The 25,368-nt window shown below is 40.1% G+C and overlaps 2 protein-coding genes across 4 annotated transcripts in view; both read left to right on the top strand.

Moving 5' to 3' along the window:
- NFYA (nuclear transcription factor Y subunit alpha) overlaps positions 1-5,453 on the top strand; it is a 32,127-nt gene extending 26,674 nt beyond the window's left edge. For all 3 annotated transcript variants that reach the window (XM_058554426.1, XM_058554425.1, XM_058554427.1), the window contains 3 exons: positions 723-896; positions 1,702-1,803; positions 4,878-5,453. In XM_058554426.1, coding sequence (XP_058410409.1) covers positions 723-896; positions 1,702-1,803; positions 4,878-4,931 — 330 coding nt within the window. In that variant the 3' untranslated portion in view covers positions 4,932-5,453. The remainder of the gene's footprint in view (positions 1-722; positions 897-1,701; positions 1,804-4,877) is intronic.
- Positions 5,454-5,466: 13 nt separating this feature from the next.
- The window catches only part of LOC131413683 (adenylate cyclase type 10-like), a 44,147-nt gene continuing 24,245 nt past the window's right edge, over positions 5,467-25,368 (top strand). Inside the window, exons 1-9 of the mRNA XM_058554424.1 lie at positions 5,467-8,807; positions 10,346-10,450; positions 13,504-13,542; positions 14,279-14,422; positions 19,407-19,612; positions 19,894-19,984; positions 20,078-20,166; positions 20,748-20,939; positions 21,634-21,755. Of these exons, the coding sequence (XP_058410407.1) occupies positions 8,651-8,807; positions 10,346-10,450; positions 13,504-13,542; positions 14,279-14,422; positions 19,407-19,612; positions 19,894-19,984; positions 20,078-20,166; positions 20,748-20,939; positions 21,634-21,755 (1,145 nt within the window). The 5' untranslated portion in view covers positions 5,467-8,650. The remainder of the gene's footprint in view (positions 8,808-10,345; positions 10,451-13,503; positions 13,543-14,278; positions 14,423-19,406; positions 19,613-19,893; positions 19,985-20,077; positions 20,167-20,747; positions 20,940-21,633; positions 21,756-25,368) is intronic.

The following is a 25,368-nucleotide window of genomic DNA, read 5'->3' as shown; positions in this document are numbered from 1 at the left end:
AAAAATGTGTGATGTAAATACATTGGAAAGATAGGGAAGGAGAGTTGGATGGTGTGAGTGAAACCTAAATCCTCATTTGTCAAAATAGGATGTCAGTATACAGTACCTAAAATGGATAAATTAAGCATGAGTAGTAGAAGCTTACACAGAGGTGGAGGAAGATACCAAAAGAAACAATGCAGCCGGTCACAGTTATACTTGGGAAGGGAGTAGGGCACAAGAACCTGTTACTTGTTTCCTTATACATTTAGTACAATGTTTTGTTTTTGTTTGTTTTGAAAAATTAGTATTGAATTATACAGTAAGTTAACTATTTGATTAAATTATTTCTATAACCATAGGCATTTGGTAGTGCTTGGTCAATCTGTATCTACTTTCCTTTGTACTGTTTTATTGTCTTATGATTCCTGTTCCTGACCATTAGATGGCAGCAGACATTCCTAGAAAGAAGACCTATAGATGGACAAGAATTTGGACATGGTTGTGTCGTTTCTTAGTGTGGCTCCTGGACCCCCCATGACACAGTCATCTGGAGTGTTTGTTTAAAATGCAGACCTTTAGTGTAAATGTTCTCCAGGAACCTGCATTTAACTAAGTGCCCTATAAAAGTTAACTCTTTGTAGCATTCAGAAGAAAATAGATTAACAGAGACCAAGAAACTGTTTCCTGTGTCTAAATTTCATTGCCACTATTTAATAAACTTTGATTGTCTCTTCACACAGATGGTGCCTGGTGCTGGCTCTGTGCCAGCTATCCAAAGAATCCCTCTACCTGGGGCAGAGATGCTTGAAGAAGAGCCTCTCTATGTGAATGCCAAGCAGTATCACCGTATACTTAAGAGGAGACAAGCCCGGGCTAAACTAGAGGCAGAAGGGAAAATTCCAAAGGAAAGAAGGGTATGTATAACATTAGGAAGGATATAGCAAGAGAACAGCAGGGTTCTGCCTTTGAAATTACCTTTTATGTGGTTTGTTTCCTTGAGTGCATTCCAAACGATTGAAGTTAGCTGTTATTTTTTGTACAAGTAAGCATTTGTTATTGCTATATGCAGCTGTAACTACAATAACAAAAGAAAAAAAACAGCAGCTTAAATAAGAATTATTTATTTATTTATTTATTTTTTTACCTAAAAGAAATTCAAAGATAAATTGTCCTGGGCTGGTAGCAAATCTCCACAATCCTCAAGACTCATTCTCCTCCTCTCTTACTGTTCTAATATTCTTAGTATGCTATTTATAATCCAAATGGATTCTTGGGCTCCAGCCTAGGGACAAAGGGAAAAAGAAAGGCATCCTCTGTTTCAAGGAAACTTTCAAGAAGTTTCATACATCTCATTAGCCAAAATTTAATTACATAGCCACACCTACCTGCAAGTAAGGCTAGGAAATGCAGTCTTTTTCCTGAGTAGCCATTTGCCCTACTAAAATTTGGTCTGTTATTAAAGCAAAGGAGAGGATATATATTGGGAGGTAGGTAGTGATCTCTGCCATACCTTTGGGGAATCTTTTTTTATTTTTCATTTATCATTCACATTCTTATGATAATTATGTATAGTTAGCTGCTATCTAGTGTTTTCTCCATAATTCAAGGACATAATTGCCCCTGCTGGCTTTGATCACAGTTGTCCTAAACTTTTGAGGATGGAATTTGTGCATTAAATAACTATCTAGTTATCTAGTCATTTTGTTTCTCTTGTTTTAGAAATACCTGCATGAGTCTCGGCACCGTCATGCCATGGCACGGAAGCGTGGTGAAGGTGGGCGATTTTTCTCTCCAAAGGAAAAGGACAGTCCCCATATGCAGGTGAGAAGACTTGTACCTTTCATTCTTCTCTTTATTGCCTGTATTGTATTTTCTTGGGTGGAAACCTTCACAGTGTCCTCTTGCTATTTTCACACTAGGGACCAATCACATTCTCTGAAATGTGCAACATTGTGTCTCTTACATTCCCTTTCATCTTAAAAGCACTAAAGGTCTTTAATCCAGTGGCCTTTTTTCTCCCCCTGATCTTTGCCAGTTATTCCTATTAATTCTTTGAAATTCTTTTCTTGATTTTCAAAGAACAAGTTCTCTTGTGTCTTAGAGTAATAGTAACAGCAGCAGCTAACAGTTAACTGCTTATGTGCCAGCCATTATGTTAGCATTTTTATATGTGTTTTTTTTTTCATTGAATCTTTACAGCAACTTCAAGCCCTATGAGGTAAGAATTTTACAGTTGAATCTGGGGTTTAGAGAGGTTAAGTAGTTAAGGTAAAATACTTAATGAAATGGTGCAAGTGAAATTCAAACCCAGGCAGTATAATTCCAGCACTTACTCTACTATATTATACTGGTTCTTAGGATATCTGATTCCACTGATTGTATCTTATTGGTATTTTTAAGTCAGTATATCCAAAGTAAAACCTGATTTTTATTTTATTTTTTTATACCTAAACCAGTCGCTCATCTCAACAAGTGACATGCCCATCTACCCATTTACTAAAGCTAGAATTGTCCAATTTCTGAAGTCCTGGTGGTTTTACCTCTAAAATATAATCTGAATTAGTTTACTTTTTTCTCTCCCAGCTGCTGTCAGCCTGGTCTAATCCTCTCTTCTTTTTTTGTTTTTTTTAATTAATTAACCTATTTATTTATTTATTTGTTTATTTATTTATTTATTGTGAGGGAGATCAGCCCTGAGCTAACATCTGTGCTAATCCTCCTCTTTTTGCTGAGGAAGGCCGGCTCTGAGCTAACATCTATTGCCAATCCTCCTTTTTTTTTCTTCCCCAAAGCTCCAGTAGATAGTTGTATGTTATAGTTGCACATCCTTCTAGTTGCTGTATGTGGGACGCGGCCTCAGCATGGCTGGAGAAGCGGTGCCTCGGTGCGCGCCCGGGATCCGAACCCGGGCCACCAGTAGTAGAGCACGCGCACTTAACCGTTAAGCCACAGGGCCGGCCCTAATCCTCTCTTCTTTTGCTTCACTTAATATAACAGCTGCCTTCTGGTCCCCCTTATTTGATTCTTCTGTCCCTCTTGTCCATTCTCCACATCTTAGTGTGATTTTTTTTAAAATGTATATCGTAGCATATCACCATCCTGCTTAAACTTACCCTTCCACTCCACCCACGTCCCACACCCCCCTTCTCATTTGCGCTTAGACTGAAATCCAAAATGTTTAGCGTGGCCAAGAAGGCTCTGCATGTTCTAGCTCCTGCCTCCTTCTGGTTTCATTTCCTCCTGCTCCTTGTTCTTTATGCTCTTGTTATACTGTTCATTGGTCTATCTCCTGCCATAGAACCTTTGTCTTTAAAATAGCCAATCTGCAAAGCTTTTCACTCCATCTTTTTGCATAGCTATCCCCTTCTTAACTTTTAGGTTTTGGTTTAAATCTGAGGGGCCGTATTCAGAGTAGGTCTCTTCTACCCCATTATTTTCTCACATCTTCCTTTTCTTTAGAGTGTAATAATAATCGAATTGTTTTGTGTAATTATGCAGTAGTTGTCTTCTTCAGTAGACTGTAAGCTGTGTAGACGGTAAAGGATTATTTTGTTCTCCATTGTATATACTGGATTTAGCATAATGCCTAGTCCAGAACAAGCACTCAGTAAATGTTTGTAGAATTAATGGATCCCTCCCATTTACTGACACTTTATTCTGTATGACCATCACGTCTCACCTGCGCTATTGCCAAATCAGTCTTTATAAGATAATGCTTTTTAATCATGTCAGTCTCCTGCTCAAAGAGGCATGCTAGTTCATCATCTCTTACTATCTAAGCAACTTTGCCTCATCACCCCTCTCAACAGTCAGAGTAGGATTCCTCAGTGTCCCCACACGTGAGCACTAATTCCTCCTCCTCTGTAGTCTGAGAGCCCTTCCTTTCTCATTATTCTTTCATGCAGTGTATAGATGTAGAGTACCATCCATGGGTATTGTGCCAAGAATTCCTATTTCTGGGTGCTAACAATAGGACCTCAGTCAAGTTACTTAGCTTCTTTTACCCTCAATTTCTTCACCTGTAAAGTGAGTTGCTGTTGATACTGCACAAGAATGTTGTGGGGATTTCATGCAGTAAGACACAAGAGGTACCTACTTAGCACAGTACCTAGTGCCTGGTGAGAACTCAGTAAATGCTAGTTATTGTCTTTGTTCACTGATTAAGACCCAGCTCCGGTCCTGCCACCTCCAGAAATCATGTAGCTTTTTTTTTTTGGATAATGCCAGTTGAGGCTTCAGAGTCTTGGTGTGGAGGAACTGAAGGAGGTTATTGTGGAGTGTTGCACAAAGCTTCCAAGGACTGATCCTTATCTTAACACAGCAGATTTTAAGTGAGAGGCAGCAGGGGAGCCAAGGAATTTAGGAGTTAGTCCTTGCTGGGCTCCTGACTAAGTTTTTTTACTCTAATCCAGGCAAATCACTTTACCCATCTGGACTTCAGATTTAGCTCCAAAATGAGTGCATTAAAGTAAATAAATTCCAGTGTCCTTTCCAGCACTGTTGAGTGCTCAGTATTTAAATATGATCAGAAAATAATGACACAAAAATACAGCGTGACATAGTTCTCTGGGTCTTTTTCTTAGCCACTTCAGGACCCTTAAACCTTAAGGGTAGAGCACAGCACAGGTTCTTAGGAAAGAGATACACTATTAGCTCTGGAGTGTTCAGTAATGGAGTGCCAGGCCAGACTTGCAATCCTTTTAAGAATAAGGTTTATTGTCTCTTGTTTCCTAATGGAGCTGCATTTCAATCCATGTATGCGGACTTTGATGCATTACAGGCCTTTGGTTTACTTAGCTAAGTTGTGTATATTCCCTTGGTGATAAGTAGTGAGAGCCACGAGTTCCCTGTTGCTTTTACAAAGGATGTTAATCATTATTATGCTTTGTCTCTAGGATCCAAACCAAGCAGATGAAGAAGCAATGACACAGATCATCCGAGTGTCCTAACCCCAGGCCATGTGATGGAGCTGATCAAGATCATGTTCCTCACCACTGTTTCCCACTGTTCCAGGAAATTGATCAACTCTTCCCATGGGACACTGACGATCACATTCTGCCCTTTTCTACAGGACAGAAACCACTTAAGTTTTTAATAAGTGGCTCAGTATTATAATTGCAGCAGTGTCTGGCAAATTGAAGTTGCAAGCCTTTGTCTCATCCTTTCAGTCAGGACCTATTTCAGACTGTTGATGACAGTGACATTTCATGGATTAGGATGATGCAAGGGAACCATGCCAGCCCAGCAGTACCACACATAGCACTTATGTTGACTGGTGAAGCCAGCCAGCCATCTCAGCAGGAGAGAACAACCTGCTCAACCTAAACTGCAATCAGGGAAGCCACAGCCCACTTCTTCCCATGGAATCTAAACAGCATCCAGCCCTCTGATAGGAGATCTCAGGCTGACTAACTGAATGGACGCTTTGTATTCAGTGACAGCTTCCAGGCAAGGAAGTTCCATCTCACGATACGGAAGATACGGAAACAATAAATTCTCTGAGATACATTCATCTAATCTGTGGTAATGATAGGAATCTCTGTGTACCCAGATAATAGGTTAGTATTTTTGGACTTCAGCCAAGAAAAAGCTAATCCTGGGTTATGATTTAAGAATGATAAAAGACTCAAGCACTAAAAATTTAAATTGCTGAACCTTTTTTTTTTTTTTTTTTTAGCTTGACACATTGTGGTCTGCTTGTCCATCTGTTGACAGGTCATCTGGACCATAGTTCTTGCTGTGGCTACTTTTAAGACAACTTAGAGGGTATTGGACCTTGAAACTGCCTTTCCTAAGTAGAGAACAAAACTATACAACAACTTCTATGCTGAAGTGCTGAGGATATTTGTAGTAACTCCTAAACAGAAAGCCAAACTAGAGATCTTCAGTCATAGGCTTTATGACAGCATTTGGGGAAAGGAGGCTTCATATGTGTTTCAATCTAGGAGAAGAAGAGAGAGAATAGTACATATACCCATGTGTTGTCGTGTAGCATGATTCTCCAGTGGATGGATGCCTGGGATGGATCATTAAGAAGAAGAAAATAATTTACATTTATACTATAACTTAACAAGCATGGAAAGGGGGAAGTCTGAGATTTGGTCCTTGACAATTTCTGGAAAGCACTGTTCAATCAAGCTATTCTGGACATATTCCAAGTTACCTTCTAGAAGCTGAGGAGGATGTTGGCTTCACTCCTGCAGCGCTTTGTGCTGGCCCCAGGGAGTGAACATTCTCATTCTTCTCGTGGCAGCTGATTCTTTGGTGCCAGTTTCCATTTGTTTCCCCTTTTCTCCATAGTCCTTGTGCAGAAAGGTTTTCACATTGCATCCACATTCTGGGGATAAACTACGGACTGGAAATAGAGATACCTGCAGGGTCAGGAACTGGGCCACAGTTCCCAGAATGGGTTGTGCCTCAGAAGTCTGTTTCTTTTCTAGATGGTGAACCCGGAGAGAACTAAGATGATATTTCAGAGGAGTTGCTGCCCTCTCTGTAAACAAAGACAGAAAACCTAATTCTTCTGAAGAACATTTGGGTTTGATTTAAGTACCAAGAGTAAAGATTGGCTCTTTGTTTGATTTCATTCTAATTGTATTAAGAGGGAAAAGGAATTAAACCTTCTAAAAGAAAACATCACAAAGGGAAATCATTGTAATGTTAGAGACAGAGGTACAGAGCTATGCAAAGAAATCAGGAAGTGAAGTATCTCCCTAGTCTCTGGAATGTAGGCATCTGTCCTGGCTTCCAGATGTCAGGAGGGGCTGATTCTTCGGTAGGCTCACTAGAAACCTCTGGCTCTTGGCATGAGTTTCAGATATTAACCTTGTTCAGTAAGCCCCAACTTTTTCAGATGATAGGTTACTAAAAACAATGAGGAATTTATATGCCTTGTTTTGTTTAGAAGTCTTTTAAGATGCAGAGTTCAGAAAGAAATTCCTCAGACCTAATTTCTAGTACTTAAGCCAACAACAGCTCTAAAATGCTATTTATTTGTGTCTGTAAGTTTGTACATAGTAATACCAACCTCATATTGTTGCAGATTTTTTTTTATCAGTTTGAGTTTTGTTTTGTTTGAAATGGTATGCTTCAGTTGTCATTTTGTCATTGCATTTCAGATAGCTCATGGCCTTTTTCTTGTCATTTTAGCACACCATAATCACAAAGTGGGGGGTTGAGGTTTGGATTTTTTCCTTTATTTTTGCTAGAAGTTCTTTTATTCATTTATCGTTGTGACTGTAGTGATGACTATATAGATGCAGAAAGAGTGAATGGATGAGTGAATGATGGGTTTAATGCATCATTATTTCACTTGAGTGCTTTTATTTTTTTTTTGCAGGATAATTGTAAATGTATATATTTTAATTGCACTGGTACATTGAACATGTCAGTGTCTTATACCACTGGACCAACAGAGCATTTTCTGGCTATTGGGTGCCTGATAATAATGTTTTGATTTTCCTTTGGGACTCAACTATATAGGTTTTGTTCCCCCAGCAGTAGGGGGAGTACAAGTGATCGATCATTGATGTCATTGCAATTGTTATTTTTTAAAATAAATTTATAAAAATACTAAAAAGTGATGTGAATTTTGAGGCATCTACATCCCCTGGGTTCTAGGTTGTGTTTATGATGTTGAAATTGTGATCTCTGTGGACAGACATGTGAGCTCTGTGGACAGTGTCAGTCACACTTGTAGTGTCCAGGCATCTTAGCTGTACCTCTCCCCTTGATCTCTTTATTCCCTTTTGGCCCTCCCACCCTGCTGAGGAAATATTTTCTGTCACCTGCGGGGTGATCATATATTTCGTCTTAGTGCTACAAGAGTTAATCAAAATGCTATGAAGTAATTTCATGAGTAAAATAGCCCTCTAAACAGCATTAATTTATTAGGTATTGTAGAACTAAAGATAGTAAAGATGTAATTTTTAGATTTTGTTTTTATTTCTGCAGAGAAACAAAACAAAGATACTTCTCTGATTGTTAAAAATCCACAACATGCTCATCCTGTTACTGCTTTGTGTGCTCCACGAATCTGAGCAATAGACTGGCAACCTCAAATGTGCCATTATCACACAAAAAGTCAGGGAACCAGGAGCTAAGAGAAAAGCAGCCCCGGGAAGCACGCCCACGAGGAACCCAATAAACCTGCCGTGGGAGACAATAGAAACAGAAGAAACCCCCTAACGATTAAGGAAAAGGGCTGACTGTTAACATAGCTTTAATCTAACGGTGTTAAATTTAAAAATCATCCTGAGTTTGCTTAAGTCAGATGCCAATGGAACTTGTCCGTAGAAGTTCAGAGATGACCCAAGTTTTTACTCCGGTGATATGAGGAAAAGACCACCCTGTTCATATTTATCTCGGTTGATCTGTTTTATCAGAGAAGCATCTTCACCTCCACGTTTCAAGGAAATTCAAGCGTGCTTTGCTCCTTTGAACTGGCTGCCCTGTCCCGCCTTTCACCCCTCCCCCCCGGAAGCAAGGGCGAAGGCGATGGGAAGCGGGTGGGCGGTGCCCGCGGCCGCTTTCTATTGGCGCTGCCCCAAGGAGGCCCGCACTGATTGGTTGGTAGGGGGGACCCTCGAGGGCCGACGATGCGGATTGGCTGCTACGCAAGCAGCCCTGCTTCCGATAGCGCGGCGGGGTCCCCCTCCCTCCCGCCGCCATGGCGACTGGCGACCGGGTGGCGGCGCCTCCTCTGTGGCCCATAGAGGCCCGGTTGGCGGCGCTGCTTCCCGACCTGCTGGTCTTCAGGAAGCCCCAGGGATCGGACCCAGAGCTCGTCACTGCCCAGGGCGTCCTCCTCGGCGTCCACGTGACGGGTGAGGGGAGGCGCGTCGCACTCGGGCCTGCCTGAGGGCGGCCGTTGGGCCTCAGCTCCGAGACGCCGGGCGCTTACGGGCCTGACCCCGGGCGAGCCAAGGCGCCGTGTGACCGCCCGCCGCCGCCTCCGCGGGAGGCTCGGAGCGTCGTTTTCAGAGCCGGAGGACGCTTTTCGGCGTGATCCAGCTTAGCCCTTGAGTCCGTTTCAGAAATGATACAAGTGACACTCAGAACGGGGGAAGGACATCTCCGGGGCCACACGGCGGGCTTGAACGCAAGTTTCCTCCCAATCCCGAGCATTTTCCCCTAGGCGTTCTGCCTCATCCAGTTGTTTTATTGGCTCAATTAATTCACTGTTTGGGTCTATAATTATTGGCCGCCATTGTTCTAGGAGTTAGAGATCTAGCAACTACCTTGAGAGACGTTCATTTAACAGTTTGTGTGTCCTGGATATGAAGATGAGTGACACGAAGTGCCTGTCCTCCAGGAGTTCACCATAGGAGTTCTCCCCCACAGGGCTTTAATCCGTTCCCCTCGTAATCCTACAGTTTCCCTTGGCCAAGGAGCCTTAAGAGGGTTTGGTGGGAAGGGGTAGCTGGCTTCAGATGGAAAGGGCGCCTGTGGGTGAATCTTCACCATTGGCAGCTCTTAGAAACATGGAGAGGGTGGCCCTCTGGATTCCCAGAGGCAGCGGCAACCAGCCTGGCCCTGAGTACTTTCTACCTACCGTGGTGCCCCCTTAGCGGAGGGAGATGCTGCCAAGACCCCCAGTGGATGCCTGAACCCGCTGATAGTACCGGGCCTATACATCCTATGTTTCTTCCTATACCTACATACCTATGATCAAGTTTAATTTATAAATTAGGCCCAGTAAGAGATTAACAACAACAACAATAGGACAATTATAACAATATACTGTAATGACAGTTAACGTAGATCTTAACCTCAGCATACGATTGTTTTTTCTTTCCTCAAGTCCAGAACTTTACCCTTTTCACTTGACTGGAAGCACTTGATGGCTTCTCTTTGCATATCTGAATCGCCAGCATCACTACTCTTGCGCTTTGGGTCCGTTATTAAGTAAAATAAGGGTTACTTGAACATAAGCACTGCAGCACCACAATAGTCACTCTGATAACTGAGATGGCTACGAAGCAGCTAACAGGCAGGTGGCCTATAGAGCTGGAATAGAATGGACAAAGGGATGATCTGCGTCCATCCCTGGGTGGGATGGAGCCGGAAGGCAGGAGATTTCATCACTTTGCTCAGAATGGTGCCCGATTTAAAATATGAAGTGTTTATTTCTGGAATTTTCCACTTAATATTTTTGAACTGCAGTTAAAAGTGGGTAACTGAAACCGAGGAAAGAAAAAACCGTGGATAACGGGGGGACTAGTGTAATACTATGTTAAAGGATAATGAAGTTACTCATCTCAAAGAGATCTGCTTCCTTTACACTGACCTGTTGTGTGGAGGGACTAGGACCTAAAAGTTTAGGATTTGCAGCTAACATAGTAATTTTTGCTTTGTTGGTCAGGGTTTACAGCATTAATGGACAGGTTCAGCCTGACCTGCAAGTCGGAACGAGACATGGACAAACTGGCCCACATCTTCAGTTATTACATTAGTGACATCGTGGAGCGTGAGTGACCATTGTAGTGGAGCTAGGAGGTGTGGTGCGGGGCTCCTGAAAAGGGGGCCTGGGGTGCTTGTAACGAGTATACTAAAGGGTCATTCCTTTAGTGTTACTCATCTTTTATTTCTTCAGGTTGCCACTGACAAGCTAGATCTTTGCCTGTATCTGCCATTCTACCCAGTCTCCCATCCCGTTGACTTGATGTTCAGAAAGGGGAAAAAAAGCTAATTTTAATTTTTGCTTTGCATGTTTGTATTTTATTTTAAAATAAAGCATTCCTCAGGTTGTCTCTTCTAACAGTAATGTAATGTGCCTCGTATGTGTATAGCAGATGTAATTTACAAAGCACCCTCCCATTCTGTTATTGCATTTTGATTCTGTGAGTTGGGAATGAGTGTTTTTATTTATTTTCTGCCATATATTAGCTTTTGGATATTTGCCTAATCTGGGGGAAAAAACTCCTTATTTGTGCAGTAAACATGTTTTGAGTACCCACTCTGTGACGTGCACTGTAATAGGTGCAGTGGGTGCAAAAACCTACTCTTGAGGAGCTTTCAGTCTAGTTAGGCCTGCCAACAGAAATTACTCTGGCCCTGGACCAGCCCCGGTGGCCTAGTGGTTAAGTTCGACGCACTCAACTTTGGCGGCCCGGGTGTGGTTCCTGGCCGCAGACCTACACCACTCATCTGTCAGTGGCCATGCTGTGACGGTGGCTCACATACAAAAAGAGGAAGATTGGCAATGAATGTTAGCTCACAGCAAATCTTCCTCAGCGAAAAAAAAAAAAATTACTCTGGCCCTATACCCTTTAGTACTTATGTAATATTCCCTTCCTTTCCTGGCAGTGCCCCATACAGTTGTGTCCATCATTCTGAGATTCACCAGAATAATTACTTTGTGGCATCTCCTTTAGGAACTTGATTATTTGACCCACCCCTTACCCCTGAGGGACAAGTATAATTCTTCTCATCAAGTTTAGATGAAAGGGGGAAATAGAAATTATGTATTATGTAGGTATTATAACACCAGGAACTACTGGGTACTAGAAATACAGGGGAAAATAAGACATAGTACCTTCCCTCATGGAGTTTCCATTTTAGTGGGAGAAACGGATAAGTAAACAAGATAATTATAGATTATATATTCTATAAAGGAAATAAATAGAATGTAGTGGTAAAAAAAGAATTATAGGGTAAAGGAGTTTATGTATTGGATAGGATGGTCGTAGGAGGCTCCTCTAAGATGTTTAAGCTGAAAAATAAAAGGATAAGAGGAACATCTTGTGAAGAGCTAGGGGTAAAGCATTTCAGGCAGAAGAATGCCGAATACAAAGGTTCTGAGATGAAAGAAAGCTTGACGTGTTCTAGGAACTGAGAAGGCCAGTGTGGCTAGAGCATAACTAGCAGGGGGAGAGTGGCTTGAGATGAGGTTGGAGGTAGAGCATCAAGCTATGTAGGCTGTAGCAAGGAGTTTGGATTATGTATTTTTGTACAAATGGAAACTTTTGAAAAGTCTGGCAGATGTGATCTGATTTACGTTTTTTAGAGCTCACTTGGGCTGCCTCATGGAGATTGGATTACAGGGAGCTGGTGTAGGGTAAGAATGGAAACTGGAAGAGGCAGTTGGAGCAGTTGTGGAGAGATGATGAAAATTTGGTCTAGGGTAGTGGTTACCAACCTTGGCTGCACATTAGACAGCCACTTGGGGAGCTTTTAAAAATCCTGCTGTCTAGACCTCACCCTAGACCAATTAAATCAGAATATCTTGGGGTAGGCCCAGGAATAAGGATTTTTAAAAGTTTTACAGGCCATTCCAATGTGCAGTCAAGGTTGAAACCATTGGTCTAGAGGTACTGCAGTAGAGCTGTATGGAGATGAATTGATTTGAAATATGTTTTTCAGGTTCAACAGATAGGATTTGCTGATGTTTTGGATTTCAATGGAAAGTGGTGAGGAAAGGGACTCTCAGTTTTTGGGCTTTTGTAAGTGAATTGGTGGTGTCACTGACATGAGAAAGACTGGGCTTTGAGAAAGAAAATCAAGAAACAAAATCTATCAAAGTAGAATCAATATATTGTATTGAGTTTGAGATGTCAATAAGTCATTCAAATGGAGAAATGAAGTTAATAACTATGATTGAGCCTGGAGCTCAGAGAATAGATCTCTGTTAGAGATATAAAAATGTGAGTTGATGGCATAAAAATGGTACTTAGAGTTAAGAAGTAATTGAGTCCACGTGGGGAGAGTGAAAGAGAAAGAGCGTAAGATTGAGGCTTAAGGAACTCCAGGAGAGGATTATGATTAGGGAGAAAGAACTTACAAAAGAGACTGTAAAGCGGCCAGTGAGGTAGGATTTGTGGTTTTCCTGAAGCCAAAGGGGAAGTAGTGTCTCTAGAAGAGGGCCACTGCTAGGTGGGTTGAAAATGAAAGGTGTCAAGTACAATAAAGTCAGAAAAATACTGAATTTAGTGAGATGAATGCTGTTGATGATCTTGATAATGTTAGTGAAGTGGTGGAGATGAAAGTCAGATTGGAGTAAGCTGAGAAGAGAATGGTAAGGAAAAAATTCAATGTATCAATAGGATATGAGGAGAAAGTTGTATATAGCCAACTCTTTTGAGAATTTTTTTGCTGTGAATGTAGCAGTAAAATGGAACTAATAGCGAAGAAGGTAGTGTCAGGAATAGGTAGGTTAATTTTGTTGTGTTTTGTTTTTCAAGATATTGATTGGAATGATCCAATAGAGAGAAGCTAAGGGAGGGAGTGAAGTTCTTGAGAGGATGAGAGGGGCTAGGATCCAGAGTACAGATAGGGGGATGGCTTTGAAGAGAACAGGAGTACTTCTTTCATTTTAGAGAAGACGGGTATAGGTACAGACAGATTTGGGGAGAAGCTAGCAGGAAGGAAGAAGAAGCCTGAGCCTTGGAGTGAACAAATAGACCAGAAAAGATATGAGGAAAAACTCAGTAGGCCATTCTTTTGATCATAAATCATTCTGCCATGATCTCGTATATATCTGATTTCGACTCATTTTCTTCTCTTTTCCTTATTTGATTTCAGATGTGCTCTGTTTTGGAGGGGATATCCTAAATATTACAGGTATTTTGAATAATATTGAACATTTAAAGGACTGTTACTGAGGAAGACTATATTTAGGTGGAGTTTGGCATATTGTTTATTCAGGATTGTTTGATTATTTAATATGTACTGGGCCCTAGGGAAACAAAGATGAGGAAGACAGAGTCTCTGCCTCAAAGGATCTCCCAGTCTAATGGAAAAGCCTTGCCCATGGTAAACTCACATGTGCTTTACATTTTGTTTAGATTAATGACAGGAAAATAAGTGCTTATAAAGCATTCATGAAAAAACTAATGAGATACTTGATCATTAACAGCAGAAGCTAAGTGTAAGATAGGAAGGAGTCAAGAGTCTCCTGTCTGGAGGACTCTTAGGATCATTAACAGCTATATGCCACAGAGTTAACCTATCTTTTTATGTAAATTTAATCAAACAAGCCATAAAATTAGATTTGAGTGTGAACCTACATTTTGTGAACCTCCTTGCTAGTACTCCTCCCCTTCTCTTAGTATACTGGTGGAAGGAAGATTACCAAAAATATCCTTAAACCTTAGGAACATTTTAGCTCCTACCTAGTTCTTTTTTATATGCTAAATGATTTTGAGATCTGTGGCCATATTTGAACCTAGAATAATGTTTAGGGCCAAGAAACTTTGCCTGACACTTTGCGTGATGTCTTCTGCATCCTTAGGGGCTTTGCCCTGGGCCAAGTGAGTCAAGTATTTGACTTCTGTTAGCCTATCTTGTGTCTCTGCAGGGAATGTACTCCTGGCACTCTGGACAGTGGAACAGAATCAACTGAGTGACATCATTACTCTGGTGGCAAAATGTAGTCTGGAGATACAGGAGAAATTTGGGATCTACCATACCAGAGAAGGCCAGGACCTGCAGCTAAAGATAGGTAGTAGCTACTAAAAGTCATTCGATTGAGAAAGAAAAAATACTATAAAAAAGATAAATGACAAACTGGGAAAAAATATTTGCAACTCATATCATGTAGACAAAGGATGAATTTTTCTAATATAGAAAGAGCACCTAGAAATCAAGAAAAGACTAATATTCTAAGAGAAAATAGGCAAAGGACATGAATAAATAGTACATAGACAAAGAAATACATCTCTTTTAACATGAAAAGATGGTCACCTTCATAATAAGGAAAATGCCAATTGTACATTGAGATCATTTCTCACCTATAGATAGGCAAAAATTCAGATGCAAAACACACCCTTGGTGAGGCTGTGAGGAATAAGCTTTCTCATACAGCGCTGGTGGGAGTCAACAGTGGTACAACATCTATGGAGGGTGATTTGGTAATCTCTATCAAGATTGTGATAGATTGCTTGATTGATAGATGGATTGCATTTAGTCTTCATCCCGGGAATCCTACTTCTGGAAATTTATTGTATAGGTATATACCTGAGTATATATGAAGTGTCATATGTACAAGATTATTGATTGCAATATGGTTTGTAATAAAAGATTGAAAACAATCCATTTATAGGAGACTGGTTAAATAAATAATAATATGTCTACTAAACTTTAATAATATGTCTCTACAACTTTAAAAGAAGAAGATGTTCTGATATAGTAATATCTCCAAAATATGGTTGAGAAAAAGTAAGATGCAAAGCATTATGTTTAGTATGCTACCTTTTATGTAAGGAGGGAAAATAAGAATTTTTCTTATTTGTTTTTATGTATATAAAGAAACAATGGAAAAATATTTAAAAAACTAAAAAAAAGTTACCTATTAGGGGAAAATAGTGTAGCTGGGTATACAGATGGAAGCAAGACTTTTTAATGTATATTTTTTATATCGTTTGGTTTTTGAACTTTGTCATTGTATTACATAATCAAAAATACAATACAATAAAAATTTAAAAGTTGCACATGGGCCAAAATTTCACCAATGGCAGAGTCAGGATTGGAAGAGAAGCTTTACAGTAGTCCCTCCTTATCCTCGAGGAACATGTTCCAAGACCCCCAGTGGATGCCTGAAACCATGGATAGTACTGAACTCTATATATACTATGTTTTTTCTTATGCATACACACCTATGATAAATTTTAATTTATTAATTAGGCATAGTAGGAGATTAACAGCAATAACTAATAATCAGGTTGGCTTTGGGGCTATTATTAAGTAAAATAAGGATTACTTGAACACAAGCACTGTAATACCGCAACAGCCGATCTGATAATGCAGACAGCTACTAAGTGACTAATGGGCAGGTAGCATATACAGCATGGATACGCTGGACAAAGGGATGACTCACGTCCTGGGTGGGACACAGTGAGAGGGCGTGAAATTTCATTACACAACTCAGAATGTCTTGCAATTTAAAACTTATGAATTGTTTGTTTCTGGAATTTTCTTATTTAATATTTTCAGACTGTGATTGACCTGACCACAGGTAACTGAAACTGCAGAAAGTGAAACCATGGATAAGGAGGGACTACTGTATACATAAAGCTCCTTGACAGGAGTCCAGAAACCTCAAGCGGTTTCTGAACTAAGGGCAAAAGTTGGCTCCAGCTATTCATTTATATTTTGAGAAGCAGTTGTGAAGACTCCTATTCTGTCTTATGTGGCATCTCTCCTGTCCCACCATCCTTTTTTGTTGTTTTTATTTTTGTCTTACTGAGGTATAAAATTCCTAATTGTTGCTGTACATAGACATATTTATACACTTTGGAAACCATCACCACAATCAAGGTAATGAACATATCTATCACTCACAAAAGTTTCCTTGTACCCCTTAATAAACCCTCCCTCCCAGCAAACCCCTCCCCATCCCCGAGCAAACACTGATCTCCTTTCTGTCATTAGAGATTATTTTTCATTTTAAAAGAATGTTATGTAAGTGGAATCATACAGTATGTACTTTTTGGCTACTTTAATTCAGCATAATTATTTTGAGATTCATCCATGTTGTAGCGTGTATCAATAGTTCATGCCTTTTTATTACTGAGTAGTATTCTGTTGTATGGCTATACTAAAATTTGTTTATCCGTTCACTTTTTGATGGACAATTGGCTTGTTGTCAGTTTTGGCTGTTACAAATAGAGCTGCTATGAACATCTATGTACAAGTCTTTGTATGGACATATGAATTCACTTCTCTTGAGTAAATACCTAGGAGTGGAAGGCCTGGGCCCTATGGTAGATGTATGTTTAACTTTTTAAGAAATTACTAATATTTTTTACAAAGTGGTTGTACCAGTTTATATTCCCATCAGCAATGTATGAGGGTTGCAATTTCTCCACGTCCTTGTTAACACTTATTGTCTGTTGGAAGAACTACCTTTAACATTTCTCATAGTGTGGGTTTGCTGGAGATGTGTTAGTTCAGCTTTTGTGTGTCTGAAAAAATCTTTATTTCACCTCTGTTTTTGGAAGGTATTTTCACTGGGTATAGGATTCTAGGTTGACAGGGATTTTTAATCACTAGTATTAAAGCTGTTCTGCTGTCTTCTAGCTTGCAATGTTTGCAACAAGAAGTCTGCTTTCATCTTTATCTTTGTTTCTTTGTATATAGTGTCTTTTTTTTTCCCCTCTGGCTACTTTTAAGATTTTTTCTTTATCACTGGTTTTAGGTAATCTGATTATGATATGCCTTGGTACAGTTTTCTTTATTTTTCTTGTGCTTGGGGCTTATTGAGCTTCTTGGATCTATAGATTTTTAGTTTTTATCAAATTTAGAAAATGTTCTGCCATTATTTCTTCAAATAATTTTTTTCTGTCCCCCTCTTCCTCTGTCCAATTATACACATATTAGGCTGCTTGAAATTGTCCCAAAACTCACTGATGCTGTGTTCATTGTTTTTCTATCATTTTTCTCCCTGTGTTTCATTTGGGATAGTTTCTATCGCTATGTTTTCAAGTTTACAAACCTTTTCTTTTGCAATGTCTAATTTGCCTTTGATCTTATCTAGTGTATTTTTCACCTCAGGCCTTGTAGTTTTCATCCTTAGAAGTTTGATTTGGGTCTTTTATTTTTTATCTTCCATGTCTCTGCTTGTTTAGTCTTTCCTCTAGGTTTTGGAATACGGGGAATACAGTTATACCTCTTTTAATGTCCTTGTCTACTAACTCTGTCATCTGTGTTATTCTGGATTGGGCTTGATTGATTTTTCTCCTCATTGTGGATCATATTTTCCTTTTTCTTTGCATGCCTGGTAATTTTTGGGTTCTGGACATTGTGAATTTTACCTTGTTGGGTGCTGGATTTTTCTATATTTCTATAAATATTCTTTTGTGTGTGTGTGTGTGAGGAAGATCAGCCCTGAGCTAACATCCATACTAATCCTCCTCTTTTTGCTGAGGAAGACCAGCTCTGAGCTAACATCTATTGCCAATCCTCCTCCATTTTTTTTTTTCCCCCAAAGCCCCAGTAGATAGTTGTATGTCATAGTTGCACATCCTTCTAGTTGCTGTATGTGGGACGCGGCCTCAGCATGGCTGGAGAAGCGGTGTGTCTGTGCGCACCCGGGATCCGAACCCGGGCCGCCAGTAGCAGAGCGCGTGCAACCTAACCGCTAAGTCACGGGGCCGGCCCCTCTATAAATATTCCTAAGGTTAGTTCTGGGATGTGGTTAGCTTGATCCTTTCAGGTTTTGCTGTTAAACTTTTTTGGATGGGACCAGAGCAGTGATTAGTCTGGGGCTAGTTGTACCTCACTCCTGAGGTAAACCCCTTCTGAGTACTGTATCTAATGTCATATGAATTATTAAGTTTGGCACTCTGGCTAGTGGGAACAGGAACTATTCCCAGCCCTGTGGGATTTTGGGGATTGTTCTTTCTAATCCTTTCAGGTGGTTCTTTCCCTGGCCTCAGGTAGTTTCCTCACATTGGTGTACCTATCAGTACAGACTGTACTGTACTGATACAGTACTGTACAGTAAAGACTTGAGGGGGACCCAGTACAGATCTCTGGAGGTCTCTCTCTGTATACTTCTCTCCTTTCCAGTACTCACAGTGCCCTATAAACTCTAGCCACCTTAGCCTCCTCAGGCTCCTAGCTCTGTCTCCTCAACTCAGGGAATCCCCTGGACTGCCCTGGCTTTTCCTTCCCTGAGATGTGTTCTGGAAACTCTATAGGCAGTGAGCTGGGGTATCAGAGGGTTCACTTTGTTTGTTTCTCATCTCTCAGGCCTCACTATTCTTCATTACCTGATGTCCAATATCTTGAAAACTGTTGTTTTTTATGTTTTTTTCCAGTTCTGTAGTTGCTCCAGGCATTATGGTAAATTCACTACCTGTTATTCCATCTTGGCCAAAAGTATATGTCTCTGCCATTCTTTTAAAACTGTTTTTCCCTTATTTTTAGCTTGGATTGGGTAACTTAGCTAAGAGCAGACTTCTCTTGGTTATAGTCCCTTTTCTCCTGGCAAGCAAACCAGTTTTTCATCTATATTAGCAGTAAGAAATCCCCCAGGGCAAGAAAAACAGGAGGTAGAATAAAAGTGTACGGCAAAGCACCTGTCTGGTAAAATGCTGATGGTCTGCTCACTCAGGACTGGTTACATGTGAGGAGGGGTGGTGTGATCACTGTGGCAGCAGTTTCTGAGCATAACCACTTGGTCTCTGCCATTAGGACCTAGCTGTCCAGTAGAAGAGCAATTTAGAGACAAGATTCTTGGAGGCCTAGAATCTCTTGTTTCTTCTTCCATACAACCCAGGCTTGTTTGAATGTCTGTGTTTAAGACAGAAGGAAATCTGGGGCAAGGTATTGTTTTTGAAAGTGTGCTCAATACTTCTGCAACTGTGGGCAATAAGAAGACTGGTATGGTGCATAGAGCAGTGTGAGGATTCCAGACCCCACCCTTTGTATAGTTTTCCAACTGAATTGGGCTGTTCATCACTTGTCTTCTTTTTTCTGGATAGGTTTGTCTGCAGGACGGATTTCCCAGTTTATTGTTGGAGATGAGCAGCGACAGTACCTCTTGGTGATTGGGCGGGATGTAGACGATGTCCAGTTAGCTCACCGTTTGGCTCAAGCAAATGAGATTGTCTTGTCCTGGAACTGCTGGAAGCTCTGTGAGCAGTACATGTTTGAAGTGGAAATCATGAGGGAGGATGAAGCTGTAAAGGTAGGAGCCTGGTTCCATCCATTGCACGTCCTAAAAAGGCCTTCCTACTACACAGGGCAGTGCTCTGGTGGTATTCATGTATTACCTGACCAAACCAACAATGATTGGAACTCTATTTTGGAGGGAGGCAGGGGATATTCTCCCAGGGCTATAGACAAGGCAGAACAGTAAGGCTGGAAAGATAAATGATAAACAAGGGAGATGACATCCTCAGCCTCTCTGTTAAGGAAGCTAATCCAGTTGGAGGGTGGGCACAGAATTGAGCAGTTTCCTTTCTGTAGTTAAGAGACATGCGGATCATAGACCCATTTGATTTTGATGAGCATTTTGACAAGTGCCTTGATTATCTGCCACATTACCGGACAAGTGCTGGTAAGTTACTTTGTTTTTTCTACCCAAGCCTGAAAGTTTAAAGGTTAATTTTCCACATGGCTGGAGACATTTTGTTTGTTCTCCTTTTCTCAGACACTCTAAGAGCTGCCCTGGACTTGGATCCAGACTCTGCACTTGAACAAACCTTGCGGAAGCACATCATGAAAAACCTTTTGAAGAAGGTTATTTCCTAGTTCTTGAGTCATTGTGTAGACTGCATGTTTGTGTAAACAGATGTACATTTATAGTTTCTGTATTGATCCAGTTCATCTTCTCTTCCCCATTGTAATACCAGCAGATTTCCCTGTCTGCACCAACTACTGTGATGACATGTTTTAGAAGTTTAGATTTCTCAGTCCTAGAAAGTAGATGCCATATTTGTTTTTCAGTTTGTCCCTCGAGAACGTAGTATACTGTAAACAGGGTCTAGAGTGTATGCTTGGTAAATATGTGTTGATTGATTGTGTATGTATGAATCTATGTGAATCCCTTAGTAAGTGATATAAGGACTAATGGAATTAACTAACTCTTAGAAAATTTAAAAGCCTGGCAAATTTCATCAGTGAATTAGATTTAAAGTCAAACTGTTTTAATTCTAAGTGTATTGGTTTGTGTATCTTCTATACCTCTTGAACTTGAATTCTAAGTTTTTGATATCTGTAAGTTATTTTCTCATACTCACCATGGAATGTAGAATTAAAATGCCTAAATATGATCCTGGGAGTTGAAGATATAGGCAGGGTAACTCACTGTGTCTTTGTAGATTGATGAAGGCCAACCTATGGAGTATATATCTGAATTCCGTACCGTGACTATGGTTTTGGTCAGCCTAGAGTTCCACAAGACAGCATGGATGTTGCATTTGTGTCATCTTATCCAGGAGGCTGTTTTATATATCTCCACAGTCATAGAGAAAGGAGGGGGCGAGCTGAGCCGGATCTTTATGTTTGAGAAAGTAAGTACAAGGGAGCTTGACCCATCAGCATTAAAGGTAAGTGAGGAATAATAGTCTTGTATGACCAGTGTATCTGTCACATAACACAGGCGTAAGTCAGGTTTCCTGCTACTTATTTTGTAACAAGCTATATTACATTAAAACTTCAACTAATAGTAGTTAAGGAATTGGATGTTCTAGTTAATTTAATTTTCAGGGTAACTGAGGGTTATTCTCCATATCCTTTTTGATTCAGTTCTTGCTGAAAAATCCTCGTGAAAGCATAAAGAATATTTTTCTGGCTCTATTTGTAAAGTAAATATAATCAGATCTTAGATAATTGAGAAGCTTGAAAAAGAGCTGTATCATAATGCTTAGTGTCATAGGTGAAGAAAATGTGGGTAGATAGACTTAGTTCAAGGTATACACTATAAATTGAATTTTTGAAAAGTTCTCTACATTACTTTTTCTTGTGTTTTAAATTTCAGTTCTTTGAATAGTTAGTTAAATTAAGATTTTATTTCTTTTTTTTTTTAATCTCCATGTTGATGTTGCCCAGAGTGTCCATTTCATGAATCTTGTAGAATCCTACATTCCTAACGGAAGACCAGTCAGGAAAGGGTCTGGCTTCATTCAGGGGAGTTGGTTCAGTTGAGGCAAGCCATATTCCTTCCCCAGGTAAACTTCTCTTTTCTTTCTTTGTCATCTGTCCCAGGGCTGCATGTTTCTCTGTGTTTTTGGCCTTCCTGGGGATAAGAAGCCAGATGAGTGTGCACATGCCCTAGAGAGCTCCTCCAGCATCTTCAGCTTCTGCTGGGAGAATCTTGCTGACACCAAGTGAGGAGGAAGGTGGGGCAGAAAGGAGCTTCTCAGGCCCCAGGGGGCTCTTCAGGCAGGGTAGGAGGCAGTAACACATAACAGGGGTTGAGGGCGTCCAGAATCTGCCTACAGGGGAGGAAACATGCTAAGGGAAGTCGGAAAACAAAATCTATTAAGAAGTCACTAGGTACAGAACTATGTATTAGGTACCCAGAGAAAATCAAGATAAGTTTCCATCCAATGGAGTAGGAGAGGAGGAGGAACAGAATACACATGGCAAGATTCAAGAACAGTGCAAAGGAACAAGCAAATGTGTAAATTGATATACTATAAATAATGTATCTATATGTGGAGGGAATGCAGAACAAAGTCTGCCTGTCTACAGGGAGGAAAGGCGTGGGAAGAGAAGTTGTGGGACAGTTACCTAGATAGGAAGGGACCTATGAATGATGAATAGATTGGAAAAACAGTTATTTCTAATGTTAATGTTGTCAAAGATTTGTTTGCTTGGCATACTTACTCAAGGTGAATAAAAATCATATCACACATTTATATAGTGCTTAACATTTATAGAATACTCTAGTGTATGCTACCAGTGTAAATATTTTTATCCCTCTTTTACACATGAGGAAATTAAAGCCACAGAAGAGAATTTACTAGCATATAGCAGAGCTGGTAATGAAACCCAGATCTTCTGTCCTCAAATCTTGTGTTGTTTTCATTACCCCACAGCTGCCTCTTATAAAATGCAGATATTCCCCAAAAAGGATAACATACATTACTAATACGATACCATTGTAGAGACATACTCATAGAATAGTAGTACTAAAAAGGAATTTAGAGATGATCTGATCCAACCCCTTCTTTTACAGATAAGAAAGGTGCTACAGTTGCTTCATAGATACTCAGACTCTTAGCCCAAGGCAGATATTTGTTGGCACTTCTCTCAGGCTTGGCGGGATCTGCAGATACTCGTACTGCCTATTTCCCAGTCTTTTCTCTAGTATGGCGTGCTGGGCCATCCCTTCCAGCGCTGGTATCTTGTTCTCTTGAATTTTGCATTGACTTGTGGCTTTCAAAGGTCCTGCCCTTTGCTCTTACTCCTGACTGAGGTAGTCATTTCTTTGGCCTTTAGAGGCTATCTTGCAGTGTCGTTAAGGATACCTTCTGTGACTCTCAGGCCATAAGTTGGTCCTTTCAGTCTTATTTAGTCTAGAATATAGTAGATGTTAAGGGCTAGATAGGATCTTAGAGTTCATTTAATCTCACCTCCTTAATTTAAGGAGACTATAGATCCAGAGGTTATGTTGATAAGCCAAATAGCTTGACAGTGTCAGAGCCTGAAAGCTAGCTTCCAGGTCAGTGTTTTTTCCCTTAAAGATAATTACTAATTCAGTAATTTCCCAAAGTATGTGTGGTAGAGCATTAGTCCCTAACAAATCATGAAAAAACGATTTTCCTGGCCAAATTTATTTGGGAAGTGATGCAAACTATATTTCCTTCTTAGAAGTTCACAATATACATTAACATCAAAGGTTCTGAGTAGTCTTACAGTAAAGAAAATTGTTATATTTTGTTTTACTCAACATTCCCCGAATTTACTTGATCAAAATATTTTCCTCCAGAAATACCTATAAACATCCAGAAGAATAAATGTTCTGGGGAGCATATTTTGGGAAATGCTGCACTAACCAGATGCTGAAGTTTGCCTTCTTCACCTGTTATTCATGTGTAGAGACATAGTCTCAGAGGTGCCTGTGTGTCATCATGCCTGTCTGCATCACATCAGCCTCACCTAGACCCAAAACCACATCCCATGCCTCCTTTTTCAATGACCCTCTTCACCTTGGGTCATCTTCTAAGTTCCTCTTTCTAATCTAAGAAATACCTTCAGTTTTCAGCTCATTTACAGAAGAAAAATGATTCTCTGAGTCCAGTTGATCAGGCTTTTCTGGTTTGTGAATATTTTTCCAGGATATTGTTGAGACTCAGGGAGTGCAGTCTCAGAATCTCATCATTATAATTTTTCAGGACCAGAAATACTTTATGTTTATTTGTATATATTGAATAAAGAATATATTCTTCATCAGTGAAGAAAAAGTTTAAAAGAAGAAGGAACATGGATTGCCAGGAAGAGCAAGGGGGAATTATAAAGTACAATAGAAAGAATTAAGAAACAGTCAAGTGAGAAAAGTATTATTTGTTTCATTATCATAGTCTTGTTAATAGCTTAGTTTCTCACATGCATAAGTACACTCATTCAGCCTTTATTGAACACAGCTATGAGCCAGGCACTGTACTAGACTACCTCCTCAGCTAAGTAAACAGCTAACTTTAATACAGTGAAATTTAAGTGCAGGAATAAAATTCTTGCTACCTTCTGACAACTTCAAAGTGCTATGGGAAGAAATAGTTAATTCACCCCAGAGGTGCCAGAGAATTCTTGGCCATATATTCTGCCAGGTTGAGAAGGAAAGGAGTTCAGTAGGTGGAGAAAGCAAGAAAGGGCATTTTAGGCAAAGGAAGCATCGTGAAACATTAGAAGATTTCTAGTCTTGTTCTTGGTGTGGCAGCAGTACCAGCTGCCTGGTTCTTGTCTTGGATGTCTCTCTCATTCATCCTGGGCAATGAGCCCATTGAATAATGGTGAGTCCTCAATCCTGTCCTTAAAGGAAGGCAGGAGAATTTTGATGGCCCAGGAGACAAACAATGTTAGGATTGTTGCCACTTTTCATGCTCTATATGAACAACTGAAAATTGTTTATTTGTAAATTTAACTTGAAACTAATTATGCATTATTGCACCCTCTTTCTCCAAGCACATATCTTGTTACCTGTCACATGAAATTTTCCATCAGTCGAGTAAAGCTGCTTATTCTCTGTTATGGATGAATTATTCGTTGCCACCTTTGAACCTTTGCCTCACCTGGAACAGTATATGCCCTCTTTTTAAATAATTCATATTTCCAATACTTTTCCATCCCTGACCTAGGTAAGACCACTTCTCCTTTCACTTCTCCCTACTCCAAACACCTTCTATGCTGTAGCCATTTTGAACTAATTAGTTTTGCACACACACACTAGGCTTCTCAAAGTCTGTGCCTTTTCCCACTGGACCGAGTACTGTTGCCCCACTTTGGCAGTACTCAACTTTCAAAGACCGATCAAATGTCTTCTCCTTTATGAATATTCTTTCTGCTCTCCAGTATGAGTTAATGCATTTGTTCTGTTTGTTCTGTTCATTTGCTATACTGATCTCTAATATGTAGTATTTATCTTGCTGACTTATAAATATGCCTCTTAACCTTGTTCAAACTCTACCACCCTCCTCCTCAGACTGAACGTCTTCAGGGAAGGGTATTTTAAGCATCTAGCCCAGTGCCAGGTGCTGTACATACTTCTCAATGCTTGTTAAATGAATGAATGTGTACATGCATGAATGAATGAGAAACATATTACTCATTTAAAAAAATGTATTCCAAACACTATTTTGCTTCAAGAAGCCTTCCATCAGCAGCCTGACATTCTGATTATTCCTTTACTCTGACGTTCTAGCATTATTTGGTCTGTTAACCGTGTATTGACATGTGTTGATCTACTTTTCATTTTTGAATTTTATCTGAAGCAGCGTG

This window comes from Diceros bicornis, chromosome 14, assembly GCF_020826845.1.
Source record: "Diceros bicornis minor isolate mBicDic1 chromosome 14, mDicBic1.mat.cur, whole genome shotgun sequence".
NCBI lineage: Eukaryota > Metazoa > Chordata > Mammalia > Perissodactyla > Rhinocerotidae > Diceros > Diceros bicornis.
Note: the sequence above shows the minus strand (reverse complement) of the source record. Positions and strands in the feature narration are given on the sequence as shown.